The sequence below is a fragment of the Mercenaria mercenaria genome, chromosome 15 (genome assembly GCF_021730395.1).
Source record: "Mercenaria mercenaria strain notata chromosome 15, MADL_Memer_1, whole genome shotgun sequence".
NCBI classification, from domain to species: domain Eukaryota; kingdom Metazoa; phylum Mollusca; class Bivalvia; order Venerida; family Veneridae; genus Mercenaria; species Mercenaria mercenaria.
In genome coordinates, this window is record NC_069375.1 from 38,581,143 (window position 1) to 38,605,575 (window position 24,433).

The window sequence follows — 24,433 nt, forward strand, 5'->3', positions numbered from 1 at the left end:
AACGAGGGTCTCAAGTAAATGATCCATGACCCAAAGTCCCTTTCCTAGGCCTCCAGCCCAAGAATCTCTATTGCTTAAACCAGACAGGTCCCTCAAAAGATCCCGAAATACCAATACCCATCTGGAAGGGACTCGTGTTTCAACCCAAGTACAAAGGATGTTGTGGTTAAATAAAGGCTGCACAGCCATATCTACCATCAGTTTTAGAGACTGCAGTCTCACACTGGGGAAAAGTTGATCTTACCGCCACTTAACCAAATCCACACGTCCATTTACTGAGTAAGGGTAAGCAAGCCAAAACCAGACCAATAAGTGAGACTCTGGCACAACGTGCCCCTACTGGTCTATCCATCAAAACAGGAGACATGAACACATCCCACAGACCCAGCCCCTCCAAGTCGATGTTTCCATAATTGTGTAAAGCCATAGTTTCAGGAGCAAGGTCCATACAGTATTTGTTATCATAACCCAACCCTTTCCCCCGAAATGTGCACAGTAAGGGTAGTGTAAACTACCAACCTCGGAATGAAGGAATTAGTAAAATAGACATGAAGGACACTGATCCCCAAACAACGACACTGCAGTTTGCAACGCAGGACAAGTATTGCTCAACATATATTTGTTCCATAGTTGCTGTCATGGAGATGGACTTGATGTACATGCACTTAGGTTAAATGCAGGAAGATGAAACCCTGTTAGAGAAGGTGGTACCGAATACAATAAGGTTTCTAGTGGTGGCAACCACCAGGCCTGTATGTCCTCATGACCTAGACAAATGCCCTCGTGACCTAGAAAAAACAATGATAGATTGACTGTTGGTACCCAACATTATTAAAAGGCAACTGCCCAGTATGATTGAAGGGCAGTACTCAAGCGGGCTTTTGATGTTGATGTTGAATAGGGTTGCTAGTATGAGGTACACAAACCTTTGGAAAAAAGTGGCCTCCGAACTTCACACAAGTGGCTTGACTTTTAGTAACAATATTCCCCAATAGTGTTATTTGTCTCTGACCTTAGGTTCTCTAGAAACCAGTTGAGGTTCAAATGATTGGAAATCAAATAGGTCCTCTGTCTGGAATAAACTTGTCAGTTGGTAACGGAATTCACCCATAAAAGTTTAAAGTCCCATATTTGCCACCAAAAGAGTTAGTTTTGTAAGAACTTGCCTACAGAGTGGGCAATCAAATGCACTTTACTTTACCTACTAGAGTTACATTAATTTCACTTGCAGAATATCCTATTTTAAGGCAGTTCCTATAATTGTCTTATTGAACTACCATCAATATATACATACCGTATTAAAGAAAGTCACAGTATTCCAGTCATGATCATTACTGGATACCGGCTCCATAGAAGATACATGTACATGGTATATCTACTTAAGGATACAGTTGAGATTGACAACATGCTGGATGAAGTCTATGTTGATGAATGAATCTACTGTACATTCAAAACAATCACAGTTACAACATACAGTAAAATGTGTGTGCATAAACATGCACAAGATTTCTAAATATCGTGATATGCCTGTTTTAAATTTAGCAGCTTTATAGAGCACTGTGTTGGGCAATGTCTGTATATATTATAAGTATGGCACTTCAATGTGCTTAAATTGCTGAATATATATATCAATTGTTTAAAAAAATGTTTGGCTGCATAGTGTTCTCGTGAAGGTGTAATCATGGACCATGTAAATTAGGTTCTACAATGTGTTTAGAATTGAAAGCAAAATATTTAAAACAAAAAAAAAAATCATTGTAAGTTTGCTATTTTTCCAAGATAAAGTATATGTTCACAATACAGAATACATGAAAATGTATAGCTTATATGTTAGGTAACGTACAACGTAAATTGTAACGTAGACTGTTTTTTAAATACATGGGTTTAAAGTTAAAATGCAAAGCTATGTTAAAACATATTTTGATTGAATTGTAGATATGCTTTTTCTAAGTGCTACAGTATATTTAAGGTAACAGAACACAAGAGATATAGTTAGTTTGTTCGGTAACGTAAATTGTAACTTAATTTGATATATTTATACGTGTTTTAAGTTAAACCTTCAGTTTGAAATGCAAAACTATACTGTTGAGAACAGAATTATATTGTTTTTGTTTTTTTAACTGATAAAGTGTGTTTAAAAGAAAATGAAGACATACAATATAATGTGTATGTTTGGTAACGTAAAATGTAATGTAGAATTCAATGTAAGACATCTTACAAGTTAGAGGTTTGTTGATAAATAAGTATATAGTTGTATAACATGTAACTAAAGAATGTCAATATAAAATTGATAGAACATTTTTATGAAAAACATGTTTGAAGTAGGTATGATTGAAAATTAGCATATTTTGGAAGAATGACGTTACATTTTAAGAATCGCTAAAAGTATGCTTTCCCTTAACTTATACTAGCAATCTATATATCATTGTTTTTGCTGAACTTTGAACTTTTTAATAGTAACTTCAATTTCTAATTATCTGGTCATCTAAATTTGCAATAAAAACTTCATGCCAAAAATGTTGCTTTTTTTAGGGTAACGTATCTTTTTCGATATTTTTCTTCTTTAACATCACATTTTAGATATTGAAATTTTATCAAATTGCAGCATCTAGTATACACCTTGTAATAAAATATGCAAACTTGAAATGATTTACTAACATAATGGTACCATTTGTCTGTAAAAATTGATGAAAAAATTATTGGTTTTGAGGGTAACGTATTTTAAGGTGTTGTTACGGAGAAAAGCCCCACTCGCCAGTTGCAAACTTTATGCCAAAATGTTCACCACACATTGGAGTTTCAAAAAAAATGGTCCACAAAATTCCCCCTGGGGGGGGGGGGGAAGCAAAACCCCTTCTGGCTCATAGTCTAGTACCAGGGGTAGAACAACAATGGTCGAACGGAACACCATCTATCAGGCGCAAACAAATAAATGTGTTGGTTCATTCTCTGAATGAATTATTGATTAATTATTTACGTGCATATAAAATACAAGAAACTGGAAATAATCCAAGTATTTGCAGTTCGATTAAACATAGTTTCGGACCAGTAATTCTTTTAAACTTCCTGATATAACATACATTTTAAAGTTGAACCTATTTAGCATATCTACCATCCGTATCAAAAACAATCGTGTGTTCGTCTTGGCTGAAGTTTAATGGACTTTAAAAAGTATGTAAGTTTTTACTTCTATTCTTTTCGTGGGTATAATGATTACGGTAATTATAAATACATAGAAATGGTAATCGAGTGTGACACGATTTTTCCCTAAATCCATTTATTAAAAAATATCAATTTTAGACGGAGAATCACCTTCAAAACATCTTTTCAAAGATTATTTTTTTTGAAATGGCAGTCGCCCAATTAAATTCTTTGGTTAAGATTGTAAGAAACAATATTTTGACAGAATCTTAGACTGGTGAAAGAATCGTAGATATATTAGGTTTAATAACAAGTAAAAATCATATAACAATTATGTGTGATTGCTCGCACACAGACAGAACTATAGGTCATGCTTTTGATAGTGGAGGAAGACATCAGGCGCCACGCCTAGTATTCATTTTATCATTTGCGGGCCACAAGATAGAATCAACGACATTCCGTAAACCAGTTGGATGCACACCCCCCTCACCCCCCACACACACCTTCTCACATGAAAGAATTCTACAGACCAAGCGATGTCTCGAACCCACAGCATAGAAGGGTGAATGGTTCGAAGTCGGCAATTTTAACAACTCGGCCACTTCCTTTTAGCAGTTAAACAGAAGTACGAGACGAACAGTTGTTTTACGGGGAATACATTACCATTATTTACAGCACATAATAACAGTATCATATTACTGAAATATCTTATTACGCATGAAAACTTGATCATAATATGACTTGTTCATGAGACCTTTTTTTTTATACAAATGTACACCATAATTGTATTCTTTACATACGTATGTAAGAGGTTTACTTCGCAGGTTCCTTTGGTTTGTCGAATCATCTTGCGGGTTTAACCATCCAGTGTGGCCATTAACCATCCAGTGTGGCCATTAACTTTGCGGGGTCATTTTCTCTATTGTTCACTTTATTCTCTTTTTGTCTTTGTTCATTATATGTTACTTTATGTATGTATGTTTGTATGTACTTTTATACATTCATACACTACAATCAGGTTTAGGTACAATGGAACTGCGTTGATATTCACAACCTATTTCGAGTAATATATACTTTACGTGAGACACAATGTATAAACGTACAAAAAGTCATCCATCCGTTCGCCCAGTCAGCTAGTGGTCTAATCTTAATTCGAATTTGGTAAATAAAAATAGGTTGCAGAATTGCAGTGATATTTTCTCAAAATATCTAATACAAAATTATCATGGTGTGAGCTGTTTCTTAAAAAGTTTTTGGCGGAGCATTGTAATATTAACTATCAAAACATGTACTTCTTTCTCAAAAAGGACAATTGAATAAAACATTGATACTTGCCAAAAGTTTACAAATTGATAAATGGTTTGGAAGATTTTCATAAGACATATATTTCAAGCTATAATAAGGTGAAATTATGTCAGACAGCATAACCTCACTTTTAATATATTTTTGATTTTAGTTTTAAATAAATTTGATTTTTTTCTTGAAACCTTAATGTTTTCAAACATTTGTCTAAAGATGCATTCGAAGTTTAAACGTAGATGCTTCGATTTTGACTTTTCAAAAAAAGTATCTATTCTTTTTTTTTGTAATCATGAAGAAAATTAACGTAAGTTACAATGTTGTTTTGAGAACATTTTCTTTAGAAAGCTACCAAATTCGTGTTTACATTTTATAACCATCTAAAATGGATAAAATCAACAGAAACAAAGATAAACATTTTAATTAAAAACTATCTTTTGACATCGCTTTCAAATAAATCATATGCCGAACAAAAAGTCCCAAGGTCCCACCCCTTCAAAATTTTAGCTATTTCGCACAGTCATCTATGAAAAGTCTGACATTCAGTTTTAAAACCATAATTATATTGTTATATCATATTATTCAGTTTTCGACCATAACCTAATTTCTAAAATGGTAAAAGTGCACGTTAAAGGAGCACATTCAAACGTGCAAAGTTTGTTATAAGGCAGGGCAATCATGACAAAAAGCAAAGAAATACTTTATCCAATCTAAATCTTGTTTGTTATTGACCATATATTAGAAGAAATTCATCTTGTAGTTGGTGTTGTTTTTACTCCAGATTTTGTGTAATTGTGTGCCTTTTTCTTCTCAAAACACTCAGACTGATGAAGTCAGAATATATAACAGATTTTTCTTTTCTAAAACAAAAACGATTAATAGTATCTAGTGTTGAGCTTACGTGACTGAGTGGTCTGTTAAATGTAGCTGACTTCGAGTCATTTACCTTCGTCCTCATTTAACTTCGCCCTCATTTTCGATTGATGGTGTAGAATCCTTTATGTGAGGAAACCATCAAGCTGGCTTACTGAAGGTCGCTGGTTATACTCAAGTACAAGTCCATGTCTGTAGTGACTTTAAGCCCAACAAAAACAAAACAAAACAAAATTTACCTTTTCTATTCAAACACCACAAACAGACGTTTGGTTAAGTGTATATTAAATTTATTTAACGACAATATGGCGATTAAGGTATTCATTTACTCTTAATTGGTTCATTTTCCTGTCTGTATACATTCGTAAATTATGTGTTTTGTTGAATTACAAAGAGAAATAAAATAGCGACGCATATATCTCGTTATTTGAACGTTTTAATTTCGTTCCCATGGAGTACAATTTCAAAAAGCAGCTATTTTTATTCATTTTATGCAATGTCGAATCGTGACAATATTTAAAAGCATCAAAATAAACTGGATGATACAAACGCGATGGTGCAGCGTAAAGCAAATTTAATGATTTATTCAAGATTGTATTCCAAATTGGTAAGTAAGTTTGACAGCTGTTTAGCCTTTCTTAAATGTCGTGCTTTGCCCAATATCATTCTTGTACTTATCGCATTGTTTGCTAGTGCATTGAATACTTCGTTGGTATTCTGCTTTAAATTTGCAAGTTAAATTGACATTGCCTGTGCTGGTTGTTTCTCCGTCTGGTCCGAGTGCTAAGCCGTTCATGCTCTACTAGAACTCGGCATGTATAACATGTTGGATATTTAGTAAGTAGCGTGCTAAGTCGTTCATACTCTACTTGAACTCGGCATGTATAACATGTTGGATATTTAGTAAGTAGCGTGCTATGTCGTTCATACTCTACTAGAACTCGGCATGTATAACATGTTGGATATTTAGTAAGTAGCGTGCTATGTCGTTCATACTCTACTTGAACTCGGCATGTATAACATGTTGGATATTTAGTAAGTAGCGTGCTATGTCGTTCATACTCTACTAGAACTCGGCATGTATAACATGTTGGATATTTAGTAAGTAGCGTGCTATGTCGTTCATACTCTACTTGAACTCGGCATGTATAACATGTTGGATATTTAGTAAGTAGCGTGCTATGTCGTTCATACTCTACTAGAACTCGGCATGTATAACATGTTGGATATTTAGTAAGTAGCGTGCTAAGCCGTTCATGCTCTACTAGAACTCGGCATGTATAACATGTTGGATATTTAGTAAGTAGCGTGCTATGTCGTTCATACTCTACTTGAATTTGGTACATTGACTGGGTATTCTTTAGTGCCGAGTAGATCAATACGCTGACTTGGAATAGCACGTGTTGGGTATTTCTACGTTAGCGCCGAGTAGATCAATACGTTGACTTGGAATAGCACGTGTTGGGTATTTCTACGTTAGTGCCGAGTAGATCAATACCTTGATTTGGAATAGCACGAGTTGGGTATTTCTACGTTAGTGCCGAGTAGATCAATACGTTGACTTGGAATAGCACATGTTGGGTATTTCTACGTTAGTGCCGAGTAGATCAATACGTTGATTTGGAATAGCACGTGTTGGGTATTTCTACGTTAGTGCCGAGTAGATCAATACGTTGACTTGGAATAGCACGTGTTGGGTATTTCTACGTTAGTGCCGAGTAGATTAATACGTTGGCTTGGAATAACACGTGTTGGGTATTTCTACGTTAGTGCCGAGAAGATCAATACGTTGACTTGGAATAGCACGTGTTGGGTATTTCTACGTTAGCGCCGAGTAGATCAATACGTTTACTTGGAATAGCATGTGTTTGGTTTTTCTACGTTAGCGCAGAGTAGATCAATACGTTGACTTGGAATAGCACGTGTTTGGTATTTCTACGTTGACTTGGATTGGCACGTGTTGGGTATTTCTACGTTAGTGCCGAGAAGATCAATACGTTGACTTGGAATAGCACGTGTTGGGTATTTCTACGTTAGTGCCGAGTAGATCAATACGTTGGCTTGGAATAGCACGTGTTGGGTATTTCTACGTTAGCGCCGAGAAGATCAATACGTTGGCTTGGAATAGCACGTGTTGGGTATTTCTACGTTAGTGCCGAGAAGATCAATACGTCGGCTTGGAATAGCACGTGTTGGGTATTTCTACGTTAGCGCCGAGTAGATCAATACGTTGACTTGGAATAGCACGTGTTGGGTATTTCTACGTTAGTGCCGAGAAGATCAATACGTTGGCTTGGAATAGCACGTGTTGGGTATTTCTACGTTAGTGCCGAGAAGATCAAACGTTAGTGCCGAGAAGATCAATACGTTGGCTTGGAATAGCACGTGTTGGGTATTTCTACGTAAGCGCCGAGTAAATCAATACGTTGATTTGGAATAGCACGTGTTGGGTATTTCTACGTTAGTGCCGAGTAGATCAATACGTTGACTTGGAATAGCACGTGTTGGGTATTTCAACGTTAGTGCCGAGTAGATCAATACGTTGGCTTGGAATAGCACGTGTTGGGTATTTCTACGTTAGTGCCGAGTAGATCAATACGTTGGCTTGGAATAACACGTGTTGGGTATTTCAACGTTAGTGCCGAGTAGATCAATACGTTGACTTGGAATAGCACGTGTTGCGTATTTCTACGTTAGTGCCGAGTAGATCAATACGTTGATTTGGAATAGCACGTGTTGGGTATTTCTACGTTAGCGCAGAGTAGATCAATACGTAGACTTGAAATAGCACGTGTTGGGTTTTTCTACGTTAGTGCCGAGTAGATCAATACGTTGGATTGGTAAAGCACGTGTTTGGTATTTATACGTTAGCGCCGAGTAAATCAATACGTAGACTTAGAATAGCACGTGTTTGGTATTTCTACGTTAGCGCCGAGTAAATCAATACGTTGACTTAGAATAGCACGTGTTTGGTATTTCTACGTTAGTGCCGAGTAAATCAATACGTTGACTTGGAATAGCACGTGTTGGGTATTTTTACGTTAGCGCCGAGTAAATCAATACGTTGACTTGGAATAGCACGTGTTGGGTATTTCTACGTTAGTGCCGAGTAGATCAATACGTTGACTTGGAATAGCACGTGTTGGGTATTTCTACGTTAGTGCCGAGTAAATCAATACGTTGACTTGGAATAGCACGTGTTGGGTATTTCTACGTTAGTGCCGAGTAAATCAATACGTTGACTTGGAATAGCACGTGTTGGGTATTTTTACGTTAGCGCCGAGTAAATCAATACGTTGGCTTGGTATAGCACGTGTTTGGTATTTTTACGTTAGCGCCGAGTAAATCAATACGTTGACTTGGAATAGCACGTGTTGGGTATTTCTAGTTTAGTGCCGAGTACTAAGTAAATCAATACGTTGACTTGGTAAAGCATGTGTAGGGTATTTTTACTTTAGCGCCGAGTAAATCAATACAGTGACTTGGAATAGCATGTGTTGGGTATTTCTACGTAAGGGTCGAGTAAATCAATATTTGACTTGGTATAGCATGTGCTGGGTATTTTTACTTTATTGTCGAGAAAATAGAGTAACTAGCAGGAATAGTACTCATACACTGTAATAACAGACAAATAGTTCAATGTGAAAGCTTGAATACTATTTTAAATATAAGCATTTCTTTTTCTCTTTGTCAGTCTTGTAAAATTTTGCTTCTTACAAGAAGTTTAAAATCAAATGTCAATAATAGGAAATTAAATGTTTCTAGAAGTTTGGGTGTTACTTATAGAATACATCCTAGATTAGAAAAACCTGATGTTGAGTTATAGAATCAGTAAAAGTGTCTATAAAAATGAACTCGTAACACGATTCAATCTTTTACTTAATGTTTAATTTTGTAAAAACATAATAATTTTGCAACAAAAACCGTTTTCGAACAATTCTATATGTTATATCATTCCTCGATTGCACTAACGATTGATTTAACCATTACAAAAAGCTGCAATTCTATTAATTCATAACGTCTGCTGCAACTTTTTCAAAAATGAGTTGAATGTTGCATTTTATTCATTGTGTTTATTCTATTTTCAGTAAAATGATTCTGATCACTTCAACAGTAGTCTTGTTGGTTGGTATCATCTCTAACGCCCTCGGGTATGAAATATATCAGCGGGAAATTCCAAACGGCGAAATGGTACCCCATCCATGCAAAGAAAATTTTCTTTGGAGAGGCGTTGGTCATTTCAACGAGATGGGTGGTGGTCCAAGAAATCCTTTTGGTCTGGACTTCAAGGCAAATAATTTTGTAAGTTTTTTTAACGTTTTTTGAATAACAAAATACTGATATTAACCTTATCATTACCTCCTCTACTCATGATCAGTGCCATTCGTTCATTGTTTGACAGGAACATTGATAGGTGTGACCTTGTCTATTTTCTTACTTACTGTAAAAGCACCTATTTTCGCTGGGTCAAAATAAGCGAATTTAGATATTGAGATTGTTCGCGAGGTTTTATATTCGTGGGATTGCAAAACAGTTACCGTGGTTATCTATGCTTATCAATTACTGTCGAGTGTCCGCAAAAGTTCCACATCGTAAATCGTTACCTACACAGGTAAGTTGGTTGTTAAAGGTCTGATCGACAACACTAGTTTAGGTTGATTGCTATGCGCAAAAAATGGGAAAATTAGGATCTATTTATTATGGACTTCTTTTACACCACGGAAGAACATTTTCGATCGAATTACTGACCTTATTCCTACATGCAGTCTCTATCCAGGGTCATAGATGTCAATCTTTCTTTAATTAAACACACAGTAATATCATTTTTAGCTTAAACGTTTACATTTTTTATATGTGGTTCGTTCTGTTCATCCTCTGTAGTTGTTACGGAAAGCACGGAACATGTTCGATTTTTTTTTGTAAATTTGATATGTTAAGGAAGTTTTGTGTAATGACGACATTTTCTTGACATACATTATACGAATGGTAAAAAGCTACGAAAGGATTGATGTTCAAGAGGTAAGGGATCTCTCGAAAGTAGTTAGAATCAAACCCTTGTGAAAATTCCTGCTTTTACAGTAATTACACATATTGAATGAATGATAAACATAATATTTTCTTCACTTCTTACACAAATAAACGCATTGAATGATTGATAAACATAACATTTCCCTCAACTCTTACATAATATTAATTAATGGACAATTGGTAAACATAGTATTTCCATATCTCCTTACATAACATTCACATTGAATGGTTGAGAAGTGCAATATTTCCCTCACTCTTTACATAAACATACACATCGAATGATTCAATGCATGTACATGATTTTTCCATCACACCTTACATACATATACACATCGAATGATTCAATACATGTACATGATTTTTCCATCACACCTTACATACATATACACATCGAATGATTCAATACATTTACATGATTTTTCCATCACACCTTACATACATATACACATCGAATGATTCAATACATGTACATGATTTTTCCATCACACCTTACATACATATACACCCTGAATGATTAATAAACGTAATATTTCCATTACTTCTTACAAATTGAATGCTTTATTGGTAAAGATAATATTTCCCTCATTTCTCACATGTAAATATAAACATTGAATGATTAATAATCATGATATTTCCCTCACTCTTTACATAAATATACATCAGGGTTCTAGCCAGGATTTTCTGAAGGCATATTTCAGAAGGCTATAATTTGGAAAGATCGCAGATGACAATGGGGTGGGTGCGGGAGGGGTATCCCCTTCTGCTGTGGGGGGTATGGGGGACTACCCCCCAGAAATTTTGTGTTATTACAACTAATTTTTGGTGCATTCTGGTGCATTTGAGAGTGAAAAACACAGAGATTTTTTCAATGTTTAGTAAGCATCATTTTCATACACAACAAGAACAATAGAGAAAGTGTTCCTCTGTAGTTAATTGCTGAAGACAATGTAAACTTAAGTTTCTGACAATGCTTACTATTTATATTACATGAAACAACACAATTTTAACATTGCACATATTTGCTGTTTAAAGCTTCAGTCTTCTATTCCTTTGGAGTTTATCTGCTTAGTAATGACAATGTTAACCTATCCGTTTTAAGCTTCTGAAAATGTTCACTGCTCAATATTCATTGTACATAAACAATACAATCTTATCACTGCACAAATTTGTTGTTTAAAGTTTTAGTCTTCTGTTTTTTCTACCAGCCCATTTGTCCACTGCAGTGGTGTTTGGAAAATTGATGATCTCTGGGCCTTCGACTGCTATCTGCAGAAGAGAGTTCAGTGTACAGTCCTTCATACGATTCCTTATGTCAGTTTTGATTCTCTTCAGTGCTGAGAAGCCACTTTCACAATCTGAAATAAGATGCAATCTGTGTTACATATGTCAAATATGTATTAAGCTATTAATGAAGGAATCTCACGTTGGTGTATAAATTAGACAAAAAAAGTTATGATGATTTCATTTTAACCTATATTTCAAAGCTGTTGACTCTTATTTGAAGTTGTATGTAATATCTGTCAACTACTACCTAAAATGTGATTAGAAATGTAGTCAATGTCATGTGTTCTTACCAGCAGTAGAGGTTGGGATAATGAGACCAACAGATGCCAGTTTGGCCAGGTTGGGAAGTGTTTCTGAAAGAGGCCCTGCTACTGTCTCCATGATCTTGCTGGCTGGTTCTTGCACAAGTTTCTGGTCATTGCGGACAGTGTTCTTCAACAACTGGAATTCGGACTGTACATCAGCTTGGCAATTTAATGATGACTGGAATCGGACAGACAGCATCTGTAAAAAAAGTCATTTAAATTATAACTACATTCTGCAGAACTACATTCTGTGCATTAGTTTTATAAATTATTTTCTCTTTAGTATCTTAAAGACCCACCACGACCTAGTGACCTACTTTTTTGTCCACAAAAACTTCATGAAAATCATTCTTATAATGTACCACTATACAAAAAGTTTTAAGGTGAACATTTTAAGCTCTTACTTAATTCTTGTATATCTAATATTAATCATGCAAATCGTGCATAATTACCATCATGGAAATACAAAAGAATACAGTTGTTTTTTTGGTGCTTCTTAAAAACCTGCTTTGTGGCTTGTCACATTAGTATCTACAAATTCAGTTTATTATACAACACTCTTTACAGTGACATTGAAATGGACTGGAAGTGCCTTTTTTATTTCTTGGAAGTGCATATCTTACTTCCTGCTATGATACAACACTGAGAGACTTGTTAATGTGAAATGAACATTACCTGAATCTCATCTTTCTCATACTCGGCAAACTCTTCACTGTCTTCTGGCCATAGCTGTGGACTGAATACAGAGAATGCCTCTAACTCCGCGATATTTGGAAACCTCTTCTCAAGATTTTGTACAATAGAGTCAAAGAAAGGGTTGTACACTTAAAACAGAGTAAAGCAATATTAAATTACACTTTTTTTATCCCATCAGTGAACCTCTTCAGTACAACAGCCACTGTATAACAAATTCATTTAACATTTACCTAAAACTGTTTGCTTTAAAAATGCTGCAATGTTGCCTTAAAAGGGCAGATTTTACGCCCCAACAAAAGTCCAGCATAGGTCTCTCAACACCCTGAAAAAAGCACAATATATTTCATTACTATCAACTTACATTCTTCATGAAGTGCTCAGTCTCTCTGTCTGTAGGGGGATGGAACTTAAATGGCTGATCAACAAGGTCTGACATCACAGTGGACAGGCTGCGAAAGTGCTCCCCCGGGTTTTCCTTCAGAGTCTTCACAGTGGAAATGGTTCCCAACACTAGGCTACCAACCAGACTGTATGTACCATCTCAGGTCTGTAAAAAATTGTAAGGATGCATAGCTATTTCAAATCCACATTTGGTGCTGTATAACAAATCTTAAGTTCAACACCATATTTCTTTGGACTCAAGTCAAAACTTGAAAATGAATACTGTAACATATTAAGGTGTAGCAGCTTATCACGAAACAACAGATTTTTTTAAGTAAATGAACAGTATCTTGACACACAACTTATCTGTCTAAATATTTTCATGTAAACGTTTTCACTATAGACCTGCAAACCAATAAAGAGTATTCAATAGACCTGTCGTACATAAAAATATGTTAACATACCTGAAAGGCACGTGACAAAGCTGAGAGTACTGGCAGAACATCTGACATCATGAGCAGAGCAGCAACAAACTCGTAGTGTTGTACAAAGCAAGACAATCCCTGGGCCTGAGCATCACCTTTTGCGGCTTCAAATTCAAGGCTGGTAATTACTGCTGGAAGACAACGCCTCAGTGCTCGCACGGCCTTATCATGAGACAACCACCTAACATCTTTGGCCTCAGTGATCTTCACAGCTGGCTCATTCAGGACAGTCTGAAAAGAATAATTTTCTTATGTTGTGCGGGCCTTACAAATATTTAGTATTTCATGTTTACAAGTACCAGTAACTGATTTTGCTAATCTTTAAATGAAAAAAAAAATTCAATCTACTGACAAACTCATCCTTATAAAGTAATGAGTGTATCCTGTTCAAACAACTGATGTGTTGTTTTACTTTGAAAGTCAAGGGCACATCCTATTTTTCTTCTTTAAATAGTTTGTTGAAAGTCACTTTCAGCATCTGTCAATTTATCAAATTTAAATAAACACTTAAGTTTCATATATATTGAATACCTGAATTTCCCTCAAGGATGCTGTTCGTACAGCACTGTAGTTGTAGAATCTGAAGAGTTGCTCGACGATCTTCTTAAACTTATCAAGGTACTTGATGTGGGCAGCGGCTTGTGAAGCAATAAGAATGTAAGAAATAAGGGAAATATTATTTCTCAATCATTCAGTATGTAACATACTGAATTATTGAGAAATAATATTTCCCTTATTTCTTACATATAGATACATATTGAATGATTGATAAGCATAATATCTCTCTCACTTCTTATGTAAAAATACACTTAAATGATTAGAATGATTGATTCTCATAATATTCCCTCAAACTTTTGGTATTTTAGCGGTGGGACTCTGTCTTGTGTCAGAAAGATTCGGATGGAGATGGCAAAACAAATGGCGAAGAACTTGGTGATCCGGAATGCGTCTGGACAAAAGGGAAGCAACCAACTAGAAAAACTAGACTAACACACCCTGGTAAAAATGAAACGTTCATGGTTATTCAAATCTTTAAAACAGACATACATTACACAGATCAATTTTAAAAGAGTACATTTCTTGCAAATTTGACGTCATATTTATATCAACACTGTATGCAAATTTTATTTCATATTTGAACCAACATTGTAAAACGGTATATATTATGCCACTCTTTGCATGCTATATGCTTTATAATTTCCAAAAATTTGCTGTACAAAAACTGATTCTGTACTACATAGTTATGACATTTTAAACTACTTTACTAAATACGTAATTTGACATATTGACCTACGTTCCCTAAATTTATTGAACCATCATTTTGGTTTATTTTTACGTTTCGTATTATGTTTTGATTACTTTTATCTACATTTATTTTTAAAATTAAGGTATTTGTGATCCAATGAATACCCCATTATGTAATGGAAAAACAGACTTTGTTCAATGCGAACATAAAGAATTTGATTGCCCGGCAATAAAGGAGGAAGGTATGTTTGATCAAAATGTATGACATTTTGAAGTATTTTACTAAGGCTGTTTGTGTAAACTTAATTATGGCATTTTGAAATGAGCCGTGCCATGGGAAAACCAACATAGTGGCTTTGCGACCAGCATGGATCCAGATCAGCCTGCGCATCCGCTCAGACTGGTCAGGATCCATGCTGTTCGCTAACGGTTTCTCTAGGCTGAACACCACTAAATCCAGCTCTTCTTTATTTCATATAAAATTCATTTACTTTATAACGGCTTTTCGACATTTTCTAGCATATCAGATTTTCAGAGACTTATATTCCCATAAAGAACTAGATCGCTACTTTACAAAAACAAAAAGAAAAGGGGATGTTAACTTTTATATAAAAAAACTACAGTTCGGTAAATACAACCCGCTGAATTTACTACTTTTCGCTTCTTTCAGTTTCTCTTTTCGAGACATTAAATTCTTACGCCGCCATTTTTACCCAGAATGCGATAGGAACATGCCGATTTCAATAGAATGCAAAGTGATACGTACTGAAACACGGTAGGGTAAAAGTAAGCACGTTGCTGTCGAGAAAATGCACTAGGAAAGGAAAAAAGATTAGTACTATTTATATATGGACTACTTGCGACTAGACCAGCGGAGGCTTACATTCTATTTGGTAGTTATCAGCCTATAATCTAATTACATTAGGCTTTGAAAGCGAACAGCATGGATCCTGACCAGATTGCGCGGATGCGCAGGCTGGACTGGATCCATGCTGGTCGCAAACCCACTATGTTGGTCTTCTCATGGCGCGGCTCAAATATTTTACTAAACCTGTTTGTGTACTACATGCTTCTGACGTTTCAAACTACATTACTAAAGCTGTTTATTTACAACAAATTTATGTTATGTCAAATTTCTTTACTAAGCTGTCTGTGTACATATAATTTTGATATTTTGAACTACAGCTTTTTACGTCAATATTGTGAAAACATATTGAAAAATGCACTGCCTTTTAAATCACAACATTAAGCAGAATTTTACAACGCATTAAGTAAAATGACTACTAATCGTTTTCGAACATTTAAATTAAATTAACATGCTAAATTTTCAAAATGGACTGGTCCATCAGTCTATTTGGGCAATACCATTTATCATATCATTCGAATGGGTGTTCACTGATAATTTACTAACTGAATAGCGAACTGTGCAGATCATGATCAGCGGATGTGCAGGCTGATCTTGGTCTGCTCTGGTCACAAAGGCAGAATCACTTGCCGCCAACAGGCTAATGGTTTAGAATCAACTTCCAAGTTTGATGTTGACCCCTGTTACATATATCGTGAATACATTAGATCATCAAAATAATATTTTGTCCCTGCTTTAACTTTTTCCTGTGATATCCTTAACGATTGCCAAGCCATCTCTGTTGAGAACTTCATTAGAAAAAGATATTATTCAAATAAGTGTTCTAGTATTACACATTCTGTAAAGCATTTGATGAAAGGCATGGCCAAGACAATTTATAAACATTGTTATGTTCAAAGCCCAATAAGTGCAGAATGACTCGCTTACACTCTAGCTTTTTGTTTACTCAAATTGACTATTACACAAAAATCTTGGTTTATTATTTATTTCGTTTGTTTAAGGCACGTTCAACTTCACGGTTCGATTACCCGAAACTGCTGTTCCAGCCAAAGAAACAACTTACATGTGTTATACGTTTGAAGTACCGAGTAATGAAAGTCACGTGGTAGCATATGAACCAATCATTGACAACGACTACGTGATGCACCATATGGTTGTATTCAAATGCAAAGGTGAATGTATTGGAGTATCTTATATCAAATTACAATTTATAAAGCAGTTATTTTGGCAGTTTTTGTAGGACAATTGTTGGAACTAAGTGACTTTGTTAGTTCTTCACTCTTATGATTTCTGAAAGCACTTGTATGTATAGTCTCTTACAAAATTGATATCAACACCATCTGCTTCCTTACAGCATACACTTCATATGTGAATCTGTTTTGCATGCAAAACTTCATTCACTTCTTTCATCTGAAATTTACGAATATAAGTAAGGGATGTTTATTTTCATCAAATAACTGATGATACTAATAATTTAGCACAAACCAAATATTTAGTATCTCGTCTAGTATTTTTGCCGTCCTACTAATTTATGTGGTCTAGAAATTATTTCAAGTTGAAGATTTTTAGCATGTTTCACTGCTGAACATTTGTTGTGTTTCTTTACATTAATGTAGACGATACACTAATTGATAACACTCCATACGCTTGTGGAATGTCGCCTGGTCGTGGCTGCTCGGATATAGTAGCGATATGGTCGCTTGGGATGGTTGGACAGTGTCTCCATAAAGACAGCGGAGTTCTCATCGGAGGGTTGAAAGGATTCAAGAAGGCTGCAATACAGGTATATTAATGTTTTAGTAATTAGTCGTAATATGTCTCACCTGTCCCAAATACATCCAAATATATACGTAAAATTCAGTTGAAAAATCTACAAAGGTTCTGTTACATGAATCAAAATTTTATAATTTGCGCAATCTCTGTTTTCAGTTTCACTGGAATAATCCTGAGAAAAGAGCAGATGAGAGTGACTCTTCGGGATTTACATTCTACATTACTCCAAAACTACGCCCGTACAACTCTGGTATTTTGACGATTGGACAAACATTCTTGGAGATCCCACCCAGACAAGAAAAGTACACAACTATAGGCATGTGCCCATCGGAATGTACCCCGACCATTTTCGCTGACAGTATAACTGTTACGTCTGTTTACAACCATATGCATTATTTGGGTACGCTTATTCCTTAGTACTACCCTTAATTTATTTTATTTTGATACTTAAATCATTTCTGTAAAAACCGTAAATAGCAGCTGTTTCAATATCGTTAAGTATAGAACACATCTAATATTTGCAAATGATTTGGCTCTTCATTTGAACACTGTATCATTTACATGCAAATTGTTCAGTGATTATTAGCTTCTAAATATGTTACAACCCCCACCCCCCCATCCGAAAAAAAAAAAAAATAAACAACCCCCTACCCTTAAAAAAAACCCAAGAAAACACAAGCGATCGCAGAACTTTACGATTTACTTAAGTAAATGCATAATGACTTTGGTAACACATTTTATGAAAGTTTCTTCTGCTCAAATAGGCGGATAAAACAGCAACAATTGTACTAATAATGCGTATATTTATTGTTATCAGGCTTAGCAGCATATAAACATTTAAAACAATCATTTTGTTTAAAGGTCGAGCACAAATGACAGAACTAAGACGGGACGGTGTGGTAACTGACCTGGGCAACGACACACAGTACAGTTACGATTATCCAGTCCTGCACGAGTATGAAAATTTCATATTTAGTTTTTTTGGGGGGGAAGCAGATGATTCGGCTTTTAACCTTTTTAGCTCACCTGTCACGAAGTGACAAGGTGAGCTATTGTGACCGCTTGATGTCCGTCGTGCGTTGTGCGTTGTGCGTCAACATTTTCTAAAAAAATCTTCTTCTTGAAAGCCACTGTGCAGAATTACACCAAACTTCACAGGAATGATCCTTGGGTGGCCCCCTTTCAAAATTGTTCAAATAATTGAATTCCATGCAGAAAGGAAAAACTTTAAAAATCTTCTTGTCCAAAACCACAGGGCCTAGGGCTTTGATATCTGTTGTGTAGCATCATCTAGCGGCCCTCTACCAAAATTATTCAAATTATCCCCCTAGGGTCAAATATGGCCCCGCCCCGGGGGTCACATGGTTTATATAGACTTATATAGGGAAAACTTTGAAAATCTTCTTGTACAAAACCACATGGCTTAGGGCTTTGATATTTGGTATGTAGCATCATCTAGTGCTCCTCTACCAAGATTGTTCAAATTATCCCCTAGGGTCAAATATGGCCCCGCCTAGGGGGTCACATGGCTTATATAGACTTATATAGGGAAAACTTTGAAAATCTTCTTGTACAAAACCACATAATCTAGGGCTTTGATATTTGGTATGTAGCATCATCTAGTGGTCCTCTGCCAAGATTGCTCAAATTATCCCCCTAGGATCAAATATGGCCCAGCCCCGGGGGTCCCAAATTTTACAAAGACTTATATAGGAAAAAAAGTTTAAAAATCTTCCTGTCTGAAACCACAACACTTAGACCTTTGATATTTGGTTTGTAGCATTGTCTTATGGTCCTCAACCAAACTTGTTCAAATTGTACCCCTTGGTGAAAAGAGGCCCTGCCCTGGGGGTCCAAAGTTATTTGAATAAATTTTGTTGAAATCGACCTAGCTATTTGTCTAGTAGTCCTCTACCAAAATTATTCAAATTATGCCCCTGAGGTTAACAGAGGCCCCGCCCTGGGGTCACTTAGTTATTATGTGAGTTATATAGGAAAATTACTTAAACAATAATCTGATCCTATTTCCAAGACTGTTTAATTATAATTACCTGATGACCTCAAGTAATATGATGTCACTTGACTGTGACCTTGACCTACTGACCTACTTTCTTGTTTTTTAAGATACAGCCTTGAAATTTTGATGACATACACAGTTTTGCACACAAATCGTAAAACTGAATTTCATTGACCATGAATGTGACCTACTGACTTTCTTAATATTTTATCATCAGTTTGACATTTGAAACATGTAGCTCATATTACTCAGGTGAGCGATCCAGGGTCATCATGACCCTCTTGTTAATTTATTCTAAATGAAATTAAATGTAAATGGTCGTATAGATATGTAAATTGCCAGTCAATAGTTACAATGCATTACGACTGGCTATTATAATCACATATTTTGCTGGGCTTGAGTGAATCCTGAAAATTTATCAGTGAAAATTTATTCAACCTCTCTGTTTGGAAACATTTATTGAAAGCCTTGCAAGTCCATAGATAAAATAACTTGCATTCGGTCGTTCGAATCTCGGGCTAAAAGTTACGAGTTTTGACCAAAAGATATATACAGTAAGTGCATATTGTCGTTTTTTTCTTTTTAGTCGGACTATTCGAAGAATAAGTAGAGCTATCCTACTCACCACTGCGCCGGCGTCTGCGTATGCGTCGGCGTCACACCTTGGTTTAGTTTTTCGTACCAGTCCACATTTTGACAAAATCATTTGAGATAAAGCTTTGAAACTTTCAACTCTGATGTACCATCACCATGTCCAGTTTTAGGCAAGAGTATTTTGGCCCCTTTTAACTTACAAATCTTGGTTAAGCTTTTCATACCAGTTCATCTTTTTGTAAACTGTTTGACATTTGGTTTTGAAACCTTTATCACTTATTTATTATAACAGTCTCTATCTGCAGGCAAAAGTACATAACTCTGTCAAGTATTTTTGCCGAATTATGGCCCTTTTTGGACTTAGAAATTGGTACAATTTTCGTACAAGTCCATGTTTTGTCAAAACTATTTGACATGTTGCTTTGAAACTTTGAACTCACGTTTATCATCATGATTTCCATCTTTTGGCAAGAGTACATAACTCTGTCAACTATTTTGGATGAATTATGGCCCGTTTTGGACTTTGAAATTGGATCAGTTTTCGTACAAGTCCTTGTTTTGTCAAAACTATTTGACATGTGGCTTTGAAACTTTGAACACTTGCTTATCATGATTTCCATCTATAGACAAGAGTACATAACTCAACTATTCTGGCTTAATTATGGCCCTTTTTGGACTTGGTAATTGGACCGTTTTCGTACAAGTCAGCGTTTTGTCAAAACTATTTTACATGTGGCTTTGAAACTTTGAACACTTGTTTATCATCATGATCTCCATCTGTAGGCAAGAGTACATAACTCTGTCATATATTTCGGCTTAATTGTGGCCTTTTTCGGACATGAAAATCAGTTAAATATTTTATACCAGTCTATATTTTGCATAACATGTTTATCATATGGCTTTGAAACTTTGACCACTTGTTTACCATCATAGTTTACATATGTAGGAAAGACTACATAACTTAGACATGTACTTTAGGACATAGAAACTAGTTAAGTTCCGCATACAATTCCATATTTTGTCTAAACTGTTTGATATATGGCTTTGAAACTTTGAACATTTGCTTACCATCATGGTCACACATTGCCATATTATAAGTGCAAGACATATCCATATCCCCAAATACAGGTACATTGTTTGTCTTATCTATTTTTCTTCTTTTGTCTGAAAATCTCTGGTAATATTTTGACCCCATACTTCCATCAGTTCTTCGAATAGTCGGGCACGCTGTCAATAGACAGCTCTTGTTTGTACTAGTTATTAATAATACATATTGTATTCAGTATAATGTCTTTCTTTTCAAATTACACATTCATATACTGAAATATTTGCTGTTTAGATGAAATTAATTTTTGTCGTTCTTCATACTTCATTTATTAGAAATGTCTCGCCTTTCAGAACGCACTCTTGGCAGTATATATTAACATTAATATGTATAATTTTTATAACTATTGCCACGTCATTTAGATTAACCTGTTGGTTAAAACAATGTTTTTTTTGCTGAGTCCATGACTGCTTATTCGGCAATACAAGTGTCCGTTTAAAAATAATGGTTATGCATATTTTTAAAACAGCATGTTGTGTTTATACATGTTTTATAAAGATAACTTGCATTGAAGTTATATACAATATAATTTAATTTAAATTACTAGGAAAAGAACTATATACATAATCCAATGTAAACATAATCTTACTTTGTTTCTTCAAGATTTGAAAAAGGGGTAGATGTATATCCTGGCGATGAACTCAGGACGACGTGTGTCTTTAAGTCAACGTCAAGGGAAGCAACAACGTATTACGGTGATGAAACTAATGATGAAATGTGTTATTCATTTCTAAGTTATTTCCCTGCCGAAAATGTCAGAACAAGTAAGTTAATTTTGTAAACTGTTTCCTAGAAACATCATTGTTTTTATAATGATTTGATTGAAGAAGTCGTAAAGTTTATAATTGAAAACAATTCAAATACGTACTTTTTTAACTTTAATATAAGTTATTTGCCAATAGAAATGTCGAAGCATTTTTTTCATAACACACAATAATAGATTTTTGAATAAGGTTGTAAACTGTAACAAGCTCACTGCGACAACACCTTTTTATTTTTGACTGAACACTCCTTTTGTGTCAAAACCTGACTAGGCTGTTCTTCATGGAAAAATATCAGTGTCTGCGACTTTGAGGACGGAACAATTCAAGGCTGTGATCTGAGTTCCTTGCGACTGGAGTGAGTTTCTTTTCTTGCAATTGCCTATTTCAAATGGCGGTAGTAAAATAGTCTAGTTTTACAGTCATAAAGCGGAATGCCTTCAGATGTACGCCGGTATTATCACACTGTACATGTTTAACAGAAGACAGCACTTATAGATTCAAAACTTTATAAATTAATTCAGAAAAAATATATTCTAGACAGTGACTTTGTTGCATAACAACGTCATCTTCAGTGTTCTTTGATTAATAGGAAAACAAATCGGGTCGTGTTAGAATATTGTTTTAAGCTGATATTTTTTTAGAATACTACAAATACCATTTCTCATTTTACGACTGGCACAGATTGCCTGCGTATTTACATACTGTATGTTTTTTTCACGTATATTTAATCAAACTCACAATTCTATACAATTTTTCACTTTTAATTCCCCCAAAAAGTAAATCAGAAAGGTTTTAGGTGAGCCTGGTTAGGCATCCTGGAGAATGGTATTAAAATAACTTAGTTTAAGATCAGATGACATTTTCGCTGAGCGTAATAAAGAATAAATTTCGAAATCATTAACATGATTTAACAACAATTTTCTATTTCAGCAATCCAGAGACGATGCAGATAATATCCACTGTTACCAAAAAGTGCATGCCTGGTCTCTGTAAAGCTGAATGCTTGATGTATGTTCGTGATGTTAAGAAAATGCCATGCTTCAAGGGGGATGTAGATATATACACGAGGCGAGATGTGTTGACGGGAGATCCGGAAGAGGCTACATTTAAGTACATGAGTAGCTTCTATGCAGCATTTGACTCATGCGACAGAGAAATAATGAAAGAACAGATTGAGGAGGCTGCTGAGAAGTGTAGTGCTGATAAGGCTTTAGCGAGAGAAAACTGTTGTGCAGAAAATATGTGCGAGGTTAATTCTGCTACAATATTTGTATTTGATTCCTACATACTCATGGGTGTCATATTGATTTTTTTCTTTTGACTCCCAGTTTCCAATAAAGTTTGTTTTTTAAAACGCATCAAACTTTCTGACAAAGCAATCATGAAATATAACGGAATCATTAGCCAATCATATTCAAAAGATTAAAACCAATTTTGCTTTACGCTGAATGTATTGTTTTGTTTAAATTGAAATGACTGGATACACAATGTTTTCATAACATGCATGAAATGCTAATGTATTTTTAAGACGAAAGGTTGTAGAATCTGTATGCCACCTTGTTATGTACTTAACATACATACATAATAAACGCATCCATACACAACTACTGTAAAAGCAAATATATTTGCTGGTTTAAAATTTCGCAAATTTGAAAATTTGAGGATGTTCACGAGGTTTAATTTCACGAAATTGTAAAAAGTGGTATCCTACTTGAACTTGAATAATGGTTAATATTTACACGAGGATTAATTTTCGCGATATGTAGGCCTCGCTAATATAGCGAAATTTAAACCTCGCGAAAATTTACGCTTTAACAGTATAGCAGACTGGAAAAAAGCTTTGATAAAATATTGAATCGAAAAAGAGGTAAATGTTTTTCAGCTAATTAATTTATATGACAGTTAACTGTTCTCTTCATTTATCTTATATTATGCAGAATGGTGCCACATAACATAACTAAGGAAAACTACCCAGAATCATATAGTTATCAACTCCCACGACCGCCCACATCTGTCTTCCCAGTTTATCTTGTTCTGGGGCTGGGTCATTCCCAAACGTTTCTATTTTTGTTAATATCCTATATTGAGCTTTTCATGATTTCACTATAAAACATGTTACAAAACTAACTAAGTTTTCTTTGATATTTTGAACATACTTGAAATTTAATCTTAAATGTGAGGCGGCCGGTTACAAAATCTGTTCTGTGCACTTAATATTCCGTTCATAACATGATAATATAATATAATCTATATTGATACTGTGCGTTTTAATCGACCTGGTGGGGCGGGGTTTCGCGGCGGTCCACTGCATTATTGTGCAGGATATGTAGTTTAATCGGCAACCTGATTCCTTATTCAGTGGCCATATTATATTGTAACCAATGTAGCGTTGAATTTTAGTCGATTACGTAATCAAACAATTATATTGCTCTACCCATGTTGCTCGTTTTTTTAAGATTACCATTATTTGTAAGTCAGAGATTAACTCCGCCCCGCCAGGTCGAATGAAACGCACAATAGGCTTTGTTTTGTCAATACATTTATTGTTTACTCTTCGTATTATCGTTGTATAGTTGGT

The 24,433-nt window shown here is 35.2% G+C and overlaps 1 protein-coding gene and 1 long non-coding RNA gene across 6 annotated transcripts; one reads left to right on the forward strand and one right to left on the reverse strand.

Annotated features, from left to right (window-relative positions):
- Positions 1 to 2,982: 2,982 nt before the first annotated feature.
- On the forward strand, positions 2,983 to 23,459 carry LOC123555574 (uncharacterized). 4 transcript variants are annotated; one of them, XM_053525055.1, is made up of 11 exons: positions 2,983 to 3,171; positions 9,402 to 9,615; positions 14,359 to 14,491; positions 14,881 to 14,979; positions 16,604 to 16,774; positions 17,219 to 17,385; positions 17,532 to 17,775; positions 18,237 to 18,330; positions 21,695 to 21,855; positions 22,126 to 22,210; positions 22,786 to 23,459. In XM_053525055.1, the coding sequence occupies exons 1-11, from the start codon at positions 3,158 to 3,160 to the stop codon at positions 23,174 to 23,176; spliced, it is 1,773 nt and encodes a 590-aa protein (XP_053381030.1). In that variant the 5' UTR covers positions 2,983 to 3,157; the 3' UTR covers positions 23,177 to 23,459. The 4 variants fall into 4 exon arrangements, with proteins under 4 accessions (XP_053381030.1, XP_053381031.1, XP_053381032.1 ...); XM_053525056.1 differs by having other exon boundaries at positions 2,984 to 3,175; XM_053525057.1 differs by lacking the exon at positions 2,983 to 3,171 and adding an exon at positions 5,767 to 5,920.
- On the reverse strand, positions 11,105 to 14,133 carry LOC128549038 (uncharacterized). 2 transcript variants are annotated; one of them, XR_008367440.1, is made up of 5 exons: positions 13,845 to 13,885; positions 13,472 to 13,723; positions 12,606 to 13,173; positions 11,916 to 12,129; positions 11,105 to 11,696 (listed from the first exon to the last, which is right to left on the reverse strand). It is a non-coding gene; the product is annotated as an uncharacterized LOC128549038 (long non-coding RNA). The 2 variants fall into 2 exon arrangements; XR_008367439.1 differs by lacking the exon at positions 13,845 to 13,885 and adding an exon at positions 14,024 to 14,133 and having other exon boundaries at positions 11,106 to 11,696.
- Positions 23,460 to 24,433: the final 974 nt, after the last annotated feature.